The sequence below is a fragment of the Vicia villosa genome, linkage group LG7 (genome assembly GCF_029867415.1).
Source record: "Vicia villosa cultivar HV-30 ecotype Madison, WI linkage group LG7, Vvil1.0, whole genome shotgun sequence".
In the NCBI taxonomy this organism is placed as follows: domain Eukaryota; kingdom Viridiplantae; phylum Streptophyta; class Magnoliopsida; order Fabales; family Fabaceae; genus Vicia; species Vicia villosa.
Genome location: NC_081186.1, coordinates 103,445,858 through 103,458,776, shown reverse-complemented (window position 1 = coordinate 103,458,776; position 12,919 = coordinate 103,445,858). Strand labels below are relative to the sequence as shown.

General features: G+C 33.9%; 2 protein-coding genes and 1 non-coding gene across 3 annotated transcripts; all 3 read right to left on the bottom strand.

Annotated features, from left to right (window-relative positions):
* Nucleotides 1–253: 253 nt before the first annotated feature.
* LOC131616298 (large ribosomal subunit protein eL28y-like) lies at nucleotides 254–1,654 on the bottom strand. Its single transcript, XM_058887591.1, has 3 exons — nucleotides 1,461–1,654; nucleotides 1,181–1,344; nucleotides 254–533 (listed from the first exon to the last, which is right to left on the bottom strand). The coding sequence occupies exons 1-3, from the start codon at nucleotides 1,606–1,608 to the stop codon at nucleotides 414–416; spliced, it is 432 nt and encodes a 143-aa protein (XP_058743574.1). The 5' UTR covers nucleotides 1,609–1,654; the 3' UTR covers nucleotides 254–413.
* Nucleotides 821–910, bottom strand: LOC131621190 (small nucleolar RNA R24). Its single transcript, XR_009289516.1, has one exon. It is a non-coding gene; the product is annotated as a small nucleolar RNA R24 (small nucleolar RNA).
* A 4,448-nt stretch (nucleotides 1,655–6,102) lies between the features above and the next one.
* LOC131616295 (uncharacterized protein At1g51745) lies at nucleotides 6,103–11,312 on the bottom strand. The gene is made up of 4 exons (XM_058887588.1): nucleotides 11,088–11,312; nucleotides 10,672–10,992; nucleotides 7,870–8,936; nucleotides 6,103–7,606 (listed from the first exon to the last, which is right to left on the bottom strand). The coding sequence occupies exons 2-4, from the start codon at nucleotides 10,860–10,862 to the stop codon at nucleotides 6,501–6,503; spliced, it is 2,364 nt and encodes a 787-aa protein (XP_058743571.1). The 5' UTR covers nucleotides 10,863–10,992; nucleotides 11,088–11,312; the 3' UTR covers nucleotides 6,103–6,500.
* Between the last annotated feature and the right edge of the window lie 1,607 nt (nucleotides 11,313–12,919).

Sequence of the window (12,919 nt, the reverse complement as noted above, 5' to 3'; positions counted from 1 at the left end):
TTTATATATGATTAATCCCATCATTCAACAATTAGTCTGAATAAAATGTCATGTAGTGTTCAAAATTGTTGCTTTCTGGTGCTACCTATATTTTCAAGGAAAAGTCTTTAAGTGAGTTGTTCTTGCAAACATAAAAGAATTGGAAAAGTAAAATCTAATCATGCTACATTATCAAAAGCACTAAAAACTTCTTCATTATTTCGGTCAACTTCGATTTTCTATGAACCATAAAAAGCCAATATCAAGACAAAGATAGATCAACCAAGGTTTCATGTACTATAGTAAATAATGAATTGGATTTCAAAACTCAGGAAATCTAAGATGGAGTCATACATAGAGAACAAATACAAAAATGAAGAGTAAAAAACAAGGGGTCTTCAAATGCAACAAAAATGTTCTAGATTTGCTTTCACTTATGCGTGTCTATTCCTCTTCTTGACGCCAGACTTGGCAACTTTGAGGCTTCTGTGAACTGCACTCAACCTTGCAAGAGCTGCTTTCTTTAAATCAGGCCTATAGTAATTGTCTCCCACCTATAATAGCACGTCACAATGTTCAGTTAACAATTAAAAAGCGGCTATATCGCTATGGCCATGCATCAGAAAATACTGCCAAAAATAAAGTTAGAAAATCAACAATCACACAATCAGTAACGTATCGAGAAAACAATTTTACATCATACCATAAACATAGTAATGTGAAAGACCAAATCAGTCAAAACAACAAATGCAGAAGAGAAGAACAGGCATAATGCTAGAGGAAAATCAGACAGAAGTAGATTTTCATTTCATCTAACAAAACTTATTCCGAAAACAAGTTTCAAGCTCAGAAGCCAAGCGTAACATGAATATTTCATAGAAGAAACCCACATAGGGATTCTACTTATATGTTAGAGCCTCATCACTGCTGAATTATGTATGAAACAGATTCAAAAATTTAAACTATCATAACCAATAAATTAAACATAATCATACGTGCATGTGTCTCGTAGGTGATACATAGATCTAAACAAGCCAGCTTACAACAAAAAATATTAAAGCCAAAACAAAAAAGAATGCTCAAGTTTATTAATTCAGTAACATATCATACACAGAAACAGCATCAAGTTTCATGTATTAGAACAAAAATCTTCATACTACATCATTAACATGCTCCAAAGATTGTGATAAAAAAAATCAACCTGATTTTGAACAGCCTTTGCCATTCTGCTAAACTCCTTCTTCATCACTGATCTCTGAGACAAAACAGAAGGCTTATTCTGTTTCCTCGGCTTCGTTGTAGCTAACAACACAGATTGATCCTTACCAGCAGCTTGAATAGCAACAGTTTTCTTGTTTGCCAATCCTACCACACAAAAAGTTCATTTTTTTTCCAAATTCCAATTTTCAGTGAAACGTAAAAATTTCATTTTTTTTCAAATACCCATTATCGAAATCACAATAACAGTATCAATTGCATACCAGAGAACTTGTAAGAGTTGAGATTGTAGAGATTGTTGCTTTCTCTACTGAATTGAACGCTCTGATTGCCGTTTCCGAACTCTTTGACTAAGAAGGAGTTGTTCTTCTTCACGATCTCCCATACGAGTGGCCCTGGTACGGTCGACATTTTCTCCTCTCGCCGGCAAGAACAACGAATTAGGGTTTGTTAGGTTAGGGTTTATATATTGCAATTAGAATTGAAATTTGGGAGCCCTGGTTTGTTGATTTGATTGGACCGGTTCGGGAGGTTCGACCCGGTTCAATATTCTAGGTCCGATATGAATATAATCAACTTGGACCAAATAGTAAATAACTAAAATGGTTTTACACGGGAATTTCTTAATGCACCTTAAGTTTAGCGCAACGCGCAAAAATACTTAAATGCTTCTAGATTTTGGAGATGTATCTATGGGATGCACCAAACATGTATGAAATCTCAAACTTTCTCGAAAATGTATATCTGAAATAAAATTGGTTGTCTATTTCCGAACTAATGTGTAGTAGAATGCAGAAAAAAGAAATGAAAAACACTAACTTGACAAAATCAAAATATGATTGATACCATAAAATCAACAATACATAAGGGATTTTAATGTAGATCAAACATTACACTTCAATATCCAATAGGACTTTGTAACATCTTGATAATATCATCGACCGATTCCACATAGCCATTAAATCAACAACCGTCTTTAACTGATGGTTGATTAACTCAAGTTCCTCATCTTTGTCAACGGATGGCGAGCGGTACTCGATCTTCACAACTTTGCAATTGTCGTCGTGTAGTAAAAGGTCTTGCAATATGTATTGCAAATCTTCAAGAGGGGATGTACTAGGTGATCTTAAATTCTAGTGACGGTAAAGTAAATTTTTCCAACATGTCGTTTGATGTTCATTCTACTTTTTTTTTTGTGGTTTGGTATGAAACAATATGACCATACATGCTTATTTATAGTAGTAGAATGCTAACACAAATCCTATCTTGTGACAGAGAAGATTCCGAAAATGTAAACTCCGGAACCACCCTTCTTTCATTTATTCCGGAGATATACTTCAGGAACTTTCCCTGATACAGTTAAATAGAAAACAAAACAGAAGCAGAAACAGAAAAAAAACAAAAAGTTGTATTCAATGTAGAATTTTCTGACTAACTACAAAGTGCATATATTAGACACTATATCACATTAATAAAATGTCACTTACAATTAAATGATAAATAACTACTTAAATGAACATAAATAATTGTCGCTGGCCAAATCTACATGTGGTACCCCCTTTGAATTTTCTTTATTTTTTCCATTTCAATGTTGCTCAATTTGGTGTACTCTTGCATCCTTTTAATAAATTGGTTCGGCATAGTCTCAGATTTGATTGTATAATGAGTTGTCCACTTCGGTGACGTAAGTGGTATAGGGCATCTCAATTTCAAATACACTTGAACAAATATTCGTGGATTCAAAACCCACCCAACACAGATGATACGATCATTGAGATTTGGTGGTGGAGCAGTGCGTTGTGGGAAAAAAGTTTCCAGGAAATCGTATCTTGTAAGATCAATACAAACACCCTCATAGCACTTGCTAAGATATGACACATCTCAAGAAAGTGTGTTCATTTATTCTCTGGTCCAAGTCCACTAATTCCAGGTACAAGAGAGTGATAAATTTCTTCAACTTTCTCTTTATTCCCTAACACCCATGTGTACAATTCTTTATTGTTCCTCAACACTTTGATAGAAGTATGGAGATTTGGAGTGAAAAACTTAATTGAGAATGGAAGGCCTTTTTAGAGAGGGTTTAACGAAAATATGACAAATGAAGCTGATTATGCAGGTTGGTGTTTTTAGCAATTTTGCTTTTGATTTTAACGAAGATGCATCTCCGGAATAATTTGACATGCAAAGTTGACAGAAATTCCAATTCTCTGCAAAAATATATCAGAGATGCATCTCCGAAAATATACATGTAATATTTCTGAATGAATTTATTAATTCATAATGCCGGAGATATAACTATGGGATCATTTTTTATTTGCCTCTTGGGTGGCCCACATTTGTTCACTTATGTGTGATAGAAAGGGTGCGCCCGAAAATATACTTCTGAAAACAGAGAAGTAATTTTGAGTTTGTCGTAGTTATTTTGAACTATATAAGGTATACTAAGAAATTCCCTTTTTATTTTGCTACTTCACTCAATATCATACTTTTCTGAATTTTATAAGTCACAAATTTATTATTATATCCTACATAAAATATTATTTTGTATTGTAGTAAAAAAATGTTAACCAGTATTTTTTTGTTCATTGTAAGTATTTTTAGTAGTTGTTTTAAGGAAATTTAGAATGTTTGAAAAATAGATAATAGATGAATAGGATACAAAATATATGTGTTAGGTCTATGATTTTATGATTGGCAAAAATTTTGGTAAAACATGTATTATTTGATAAAACATGTATCACAGCCAGATGTTGAGCAAGATTTCATGACATCTTGACCAATTGGTATAGCAGGTTCTGCTGTTACTTCTTAAAGATTCTGGATTTGATTTTGTGAGATTCTCTATGGATATATCTCACATAGGATATGTTTGGATCAAGTGATTTTATCTTCAACTATGCATTAGTGTCTAAAATTGGATGCTGAGACAATTTAGGAAATATGTGATTTTTTGTTCTATAATTCAAGGAGATTTTTCTGCATAATTGGTCCAACCATCAGCTTGTGGATCAATAACAAATTGGGTAAAGAACTCGAAGCCCAATGATAGTTGAGGAGTTTATAAAGAAAAACCTAAACCTAATGTTAAAAAAACTTAAGAAAAATAAGGGGAAGTTTGTTATTCAAGAGTCTTAGGGTTTGAGAGTTTTTTCGTTGTGCTTTATTTTTGTATGTTACTCATGTATCTTGTTGGATGTATTGAGGCTGATTAATTGTTCATTATCAAGCACTCAAGAGCTTTTAAGCAAAAAGTGTATTATGCTTAATTGGAAGTGTGTTCTTTTGTTTTTGTTATTATCGGTGAGGTGATTGTGAGAAGAGAGGGGGTTCTCATATATAGGAGTTTCCTAAGTAAAAATTGCATGGGTAATGATTAGGTGATAAGGTGTAAGCTAGGGTTGTTTAGATTTGAACTAATTCTATCATAGTGGATTTACCTTCTTGGTTTGGATGCCCCAGAGTGGGTGAGTTGCATCGAACTGGGTTAACGTTTGATTGTGTCTTTTACCTTCTGCAATTTACTTCTGTATAATTTATTATTTGAAAAAATTATTTTGTCAGTCAGATGATGTCTTGACAGTTGTCTTGACATTATGTTTTGGTGTTGTGACATTAGTCTTAACATCTATGTTAAAGTGTCAAACTTTCAATATGGATTTAAAATCAAATTATCGAGTATGAAATAGACATTTTAGTGGAATCAGTTGCATGAAGTCTAACTTTATATTGAATTTTTGTAAATTTCTAATGACTGCGTTACATTTATGTCGAACATTTCATAAAATTCGATATAGTCTCATACATTTTATCGAATTTTATTAAAGATTGGTGTCAACCCCGCATTCTACTTCTGATTTATTTAAAAATTCAATAAATTATGTTTAACAATTTTACTTTTTTTAGTTAAAGGGCATTAAAGTCACTAAATGTATGTTTTAGGTGAAATATGAAAGAGAGAAGTATCTCATTTCTCATTAATTTTATGAGGAATAGAAAAGAGAGAATAAAATGATATGGCTTTAACTACCCTTTCTTTAATCTCACTTAAAGTGAGGAGAAAAGAGAAAGAGAATTCATTTGCCTACTTTATTCCATATTTGCCCTTATATATTATTCCCTCTCTTCCTTATTATAAATCAATTTTAATTTTTTAAATTTATTGAATAATACATCATTTATTAAATGATTCTAAAAAATCAAAATTTACTTATAAAAGAAAATGGAGGTCCCATGCATAATATTTTCATAGTAAGAATTATTTTATTTTATTTAAAACTTTACACATTTTCCCTCTATTTTTCTTATATTTCTCTTATGACTCTCGCTCTCTGTTACCTATTTCTCGCTTCTCTTTTCGCTTTCTAAAAGATGAAACTAAATGTCATTCTTTATATATACCATATGTCTTGATTTAGTATGTGTGCTTTGTAAGTGCTTTACTTTATTAAAAGCAATGGAGGCAATATTAAAAGTAATGGAGGCAATAAGTAACTTATAATATTCACCACTAAAGTGGTCTTTGGTATGTTGCTTGTATTATCAATGTATCCCTATAAATAAAGGTCCTTTGTGTCATATTAAAGAAAGTTTATATATAAATAAATAAATTAATTAATTAATTAATTAATTAATTAATTAATTAAAAAAAAACTTTCAAGACATAATAATTCAATTTGAGATTCAAAGTTTCTAAAAGAATAAGTTTTTGGGATCTCTCTAAACATAATAACTTCAAACTCCAAATTCAATATCACTCCCCTTCTTTTAGATTCTTAATCTCAATTATCCTACTAAATATATCATGTTTGATAAATAAATAAAAAAAGAAGCTTAACTGATAAGTTAACTTAAAACTATGAGGTGAGTAAACATAGAAAACATATAAAACAAAAGAAAATGATAATATTCTTGACAATCTGTATATGTATCTATGACATGACAAGGTTCCATACAATACAAAACTGAAATGGTGACCCACTCACAATTACAATTTTGTTTTAGCCTTTGGAATGGAGAGTACAATATCTAAAACTACTGTCCCAAACAAACCCAATATCAGGTTAAATACCTAATAATAACCACCTCTCTTCCAATGTTACATTATTTACAGAGCCAGCAGAATGGCTCATTCATGTGAATCAAACTCCTACAACTTCTACATAAAAATGTCTTGAAAATTGTACACAAGATTCTCATACCTTCATGGCAGAATGTGAGTGATGCTGCAATGCAAACTCTGGATAAAGTTTAAAAAATAAAAAAACCAAAGGAGCGATTTCCTGCACCATCCCCAATAACTTATTTCATGGGTTCGTTGTTGATACTACACGGTGTGACGACCGTGCCTGACCATTCAATGCCTCGTGTATCCTACTGAATACTACTGTAAGAGGAATACAAGCAATGACAGGACCTTTGAGCTTATCTACGACCGGTTTTCTCTCTTCTTCTGACTGTTTGTGACCGGTCAATGAAGATAACTTCCTTATTTTTTTATTCAACAGCCCGGATTTTTTTGACTTTGAAGATTTCCTACGTGAAAAACGTGATGATTTCTTAGAAGGTTTACGTCTGGTTACTGGTTTTGGCTTCTCCGCACAATAGATATCACCAACTTCCTCGTCACCTCCGATGTCTGCGATGCCGCTCAAAATTTTATCACAATGACCTTCTTGCAATACCTCAACTGTCAAAGGGTGTCCAATAAAGGCTTTATTATTCACTTTACTCACAAGGGAAACCAAAGGAACATGTTGCGGCCGGTAGCTGGATTTAACTTCTAGTTTAACGTCATATAATGTCCCATCCGAAGTTGAGCTTTTTCCAGGAAAATCAGACATTTCATATGCCGAGTTAACAGTGAAGCGTGACTGGCGATAAGGAAGTGATCTCTGAGGTGCAAGAGATCCATTTGGCAACTGCTTTGCTTCTGCTGCTGTACCCCTGATATGCTTGCTCAAGTCCCGAAACCCTTCTGCTTCACCTTCAGCAATAGGCTTGCACTTGATTTGAGAATTACAATTGTATGAAGCATTGGATACACCTGTGCCATTCCAATCAACTTTCTGTTTCTGACCGGCACCCTGACAGAATCCTTCTGAGTTCCCTGTTCCGGTTAAATAACCGCCGGATTCGCCATCCATGCCCGCATAATTTCTAGAGACTTGTTTTCTGTTTTGTCTTGTATGTCTTAAGTTCCTCTTTCCTTTAGACTGCCACTTTGAACTATCTTTGTCTGCTCTATCACCAACAATATCGTGACCAGCAGCTGAACTCGTAGAACCAGTTTCATTCTTGCAACCGTTTCTCAACCGAAAAGTTTCAGATTCACTAGCTTGACAAGATTGCTGCTCCAATGCATTAACTTCAGGTATGCCGTATGAACAAGAAACAAGTGTGGGTGACAAACCTAACACAGGAAATTACAACAATAATGTAAGGTAATTATACAGCATAGGCATAGAAGAAATATAATCAAACTCTATTCTACGGCTTAGGAAATTGGCAAAAGGGTTTCATCGATATGCAAACCTTGGGAAAGGAAAAACATTAATACATACAATTACCTTAAGTATACTTACTACACATCTAGAGCACGAAGTGAAAATGAACTATGAAACATTTCAGATATAGAAGAGTTGAAGACAGTAGAGAAATCATATTCTAGAATACCTGAAGTGGGTTTCTCCTCCTCTAGAGCCCCGACAAATGGCACATCAAATAAAACGTCAGAAGAATCATTGCCAGCTAGGGCTGGTATTTCAGAAGTCTCCTTCTCCTTCTCCTTGAGATCAACTTGGGAAAAACCACTACCATGGTCGTGAACAGTTAATGAAGTCCCATTCTCACAAGCAGCCTCAGCAGCACTATCAGAGTTATGAATTTCCATTGCAGAACTTTTCTTTGAATAGGTAGAATCAAATCCTGAAACCTTTCCGTTAGTTATCCCATATAGTGGAGAATTGCTTGAACTAGGAAGTTGTTCACAAGTAACAGGAACTGATACCATTGCAGTACTCTCTAAAACCTTAGTCAAAGGCCGGCGCCGATTTTTTCTTTTTAAGAATTCGTGAACATTTGAAACTTGTGATCTCTTTCTTTTCAGAGAAGAATAACCCTTACCACCATTTACAGAAGTTCCATTGGCCATGCCATTCCCTGTGATTGAATTGTTAAGGGAAGCACTGACATGCTGAGCTATATCGGTTGGACCTGAACCAGGAGCCTTTCTCTTTGACACAACGCCAATGCCAAGGTCCTCGAGCCCTCGCATTCGCTTCACTCCTTCAGTTCCATCGTCTTCTGAATCATTAGGTGTTCTTCTCCTCCTTCCCTGCATAGATTGAATCTTTAAAGAACCATTATGATTAGGTTCTTCAAAAGATATACCAGATTGTGACAATTCTGGCGCTGAATTGGAATTGTCTTCAGAATCGCTCAAATCACCAATCACGTCCTCGTTGCCATTACCAGAATTAGACATCACGGGTAATTCTTCAGCTGATTCACCATGTTCACTACCAGATTTATCTGATCCGGGGCATAACGGTAAACGTACCTTATCCAAGTGAGCACTCTCTAGCTCAAGAGCGTGAAGAATAGCATCTTCTCTGCGAGCATACTTCACTGCCTTCCTGCCTAAACCAGCAGCAGACGCCTTTGCCTTCTCAATGCATTCATCGTACTCTCCACAACGGAAAGCTTTTACTCGCTTTGATTTTTCAAGATTATACCAATCCCTGCACCACAAAGGAGTTTTTTCAAAATCAAACCTTATGCAGACATAAATGAGCTTTATTGCACTTCAAACAACAAACAAATTCAAGAATCAAAATAAACAGAAACTTGACCGAATGTAAAGTAAGCATGAATAAATAAGAACTGAAACAAAACATTAGAGAGATTTCTTAATCAATGTCACATGACACTGAAGTTAAACCCGTATCTAAAGTAGTATATTACAAGCAGTTTCATAAGTTTCGCTCATCTAAAGATTGCGAACTGATCTTTTGCTACAAATAGTATCAGGAAAAAAAGAGCATTCATACAAAGGCTCAAGCAGAGCAGTCACTTTTGCATGCAAGTGCGATGATACCGAATAACCTCAACACAATTCTCCACATCAATGGGCTCGTATCAAACAACTGACAACATTAAAAAGAAAAAGTTTCAATCATATTTTCGGAGAAACATAAATTAGTTCAAGGCACTCCTAAGCTTCACATCAAAACAAATAAGGCCATACTTAATTCATCTTCCAAGTTCAATAGCTTGTACAATTTTAAATAGAGATACCTATATATTTCAAATTAAGAGCAATGCTCAATGGCTGCATAGTTTTCTAATATATCAGAAAACAAAAAACAAGGACATCCCCTGTGTCAAAGATGAAGGAATCATGATTAAGAAAGATAAAAAAAATCCTTCCCAAAGTAGCTACAATAATGTAACCATAAACACCAAATCATGTGTGTGAATTGTAAAAATCATTTTGAAAAAAGGTTTCACAATATTGGTACATCATAACTTAACATCTTATTAAAGTTATTGAAAAGCTTGTTTCAAATATAACAATCCATTGCATGGCGTCAAAGAGGACTTTAATCGGGAACTCCCCAGCCGCTGCCACCACCATACACACGAGAAAGTAAAAAGCTAAAACTCTAGTGATCAGCGTTATCAAATATCCACCATGGCAGCACTATGGTGGATATACAAGGTGGTTTTTGGGCTTGCCGCAATGGTAAATATTGGCCGATATTGCGTGTTTTTGTACCATAATCCGCTAAAACGGTTCCGCAAAGCAGACGGTATGGCAGGATTTTGACTCTCCGCCATTGACAATACAGTTAGTGATCAAGTCGGAAACATTGCAAGACTTCAGGATAATCAAGCCAGCATCATATAGCTACAGCAGTATTCCATTAAGGGCACATTTGACATATATGAAAATCAGAAAAAAGGATGGCTAGACTAGCATCACACAAATCACTATTTATTAAAGCTTAGGCCTCCTATCATGCCAAAATCAACTCCTCCCATCACCCACTCATCCTCTCTTCAAACCACTGAGTTAATGGTGGGCATGACGAAATGGCATGGCAGATTTTGAGACAACCTCCCTAGGCAATTTGTGAACGGATACCCGCCATGGCAGCGCAGTATTTAGCAATGGCGAGTTTAAATGGAAAAATTTTGGCCTTCCACCATATTTTGTCACCTGCCAACAACAACACTACTTCACACCAAACCCTCCAAAACCCTTCTCCATACCTATTCTCAATCCTCCAAATCAGGGTTTTTTGAATCAAAACAAATTGAGGGATCCTAAACCCCTCCTAACTCTCAAACACACCCTCAACATCAAAATCAACAATCTTAAGGATAAAACTTGTAAACTATCAACCAAAAAAACAAAATAAAAAAACTGATAAAAAAACATCTAGAAATTGAAGAACGAGAAGAAACACTTACACACTAGCATCATCACGACCCAACAGCTTAACCGGAGTACCCGATCTAGGAGAAACCAAACAACCCTCAGACAATTCATCAAGACTCATTATCCGACCAGGCCACCACGACCCATTTCTGCGTCGGACCCAAACCAAACCACCAACAGAAGCATTTATCCCATTGATATTCGATTCTCCAGAACTACCCATTTGACCCAAAACAGAAAATCACAATCCGACAGAAACAAATTCAATCCTAAACCCTCATTGCAGAACAACCCAAGTTCAGAAACAGTTGAAAGGTTTCACTTTTGAACGAAACAGCACAACCCCTTTAAACCTAAAACACAAAACACAGCAAACAGATATCAAAGATTGAAATTTTATCGATCCTGCATGCATAAAAAGGTAGGCAAAAAATGGGTTTTCAGCTACCTAGTCAAAGGGGTTGTGAGCTGAAAGAGGTGGAAGCAAGGATCTAATTCAGTGTTTTTTTTGACATTTTGCTGCTACAGTTTGTTTCTGTGGTGTGATTTTGTGAGAGGATGGTGTAGTGACCGTGGCACTCACAGAGGGTACGGACACCTGAATGTGAGTGGGTGGAAGAGTGTGGGTGGAGAGAGAGAGAGAGAGATGTTCCCTGTTTGGATCAAAATGAGACTTATGGTATCTTTAGGAGGGAGTTAAGAAAGTGCTTTTTTTTTTCAACTTAAATTTATTTTTATGTGAATGATTAAAATGATTGATTTTTTTTTAGGGTTTTTCGAAAGTTCACGAATAATGTTTCTAGATACGAAGATAAGTTTAACGATTGATATTTATTGATAAGTGTCTTCGAATCTAAATGAATTTTGGTTATGTTGACGTAACAATATTTTAATTTATTATTAACAATTCAACTCTGTTTGGTAAAACTAGCTGGTAGCTGGTAACGGATGACTTTTAGCTGTTAGCTGATAGCTAATGACTTTTAACTAGTAGTTGGTAGCTGATAAGTTAATTTTAGTGTTTGATAAATTAGTTGTTATACTAGTTGATAAATACAAAATGACATAAAAGGACATTCTTAATTAAGAAATAGATAGTTTCATTATATTATTGTATTATATAATTAAATTAATTTTTATAAAATAAAAATACATATATTAGCAAACACATACAAAAAAATTAATATATATTAAAATTAAAAATAACATTAAAATATATCGAACAATTATATATAAAATTTTAAATGAACTTATATAATAAAATTTATATATAAATTTAATGAAATATATAAAATAACATCATTACGATTTTGAATTCAATTATACTAATTTAAAATAATAATCTCTTAATGTTTCTCTAATTTAAAAATTAGCAACACTATCTCTACATTGCATTTTTTTGTTAATCGACATGAATATAATTATACAACGCAAAAACTGATTTAAATATATATATATATAGCATTTTTTTGTTAATCGACATGAATATAATTATACAACGCAAAAACTGATTTAAATATATATATATATATATATATATATATATATATATATATATATATATATATATATATATATATATATATTGTTATGAAATTAACCAAAACAATATAGAGATGAAGGAGAGATGAATGAGAGAAAGAGAAGAGAAAAAGTAATATTGTATCATCATCTTCTTTCTAGTTACCTTAACATCGCAACATGATCCATATTTATAGTACATGACCAATAACAACCATTAACTAAGGAAATACACAAAGGTTAGGAACTTAATTTATAGGAGTTAAGGAATATAAAAAGATTGGGGAAAATGAACATCCACATCTAGTTTTTGGTAAAGGAATATAGATTGGGGAGTTAAGGAATATAGAAAGATTGGGGAATTAATTCGCATCAGGCCAACGAGTTAACACACCTCTTCCCCTTTACAATTAGTTTTTGGTAAAGAACCTAATATTTCCCATCTAAGAATTTTTGGATGTGTAGTGTATGTTCCAATTTCTCTACCACATCGCAATAAGATGGGTCCTTAAAGGAGAATGGGAATATATGTTGGATATGAATCTCCGTCTATTATAAAGTACCTTGAACCAACAACAGGAGATTTATTCACTGCTCGTTTTGCTGATTGTCATTTTGATGAATCAAATTTTCCAGCATTAGGGGGAGAGAATAAGAAACTGGAAAAAGATACCAGTTGGAATGAATTATCATTATCTCATCTTGATCCTCGAACAAAACAATGTGAACTAGAAGTTCAAAAGATAATTCACCTGCAAA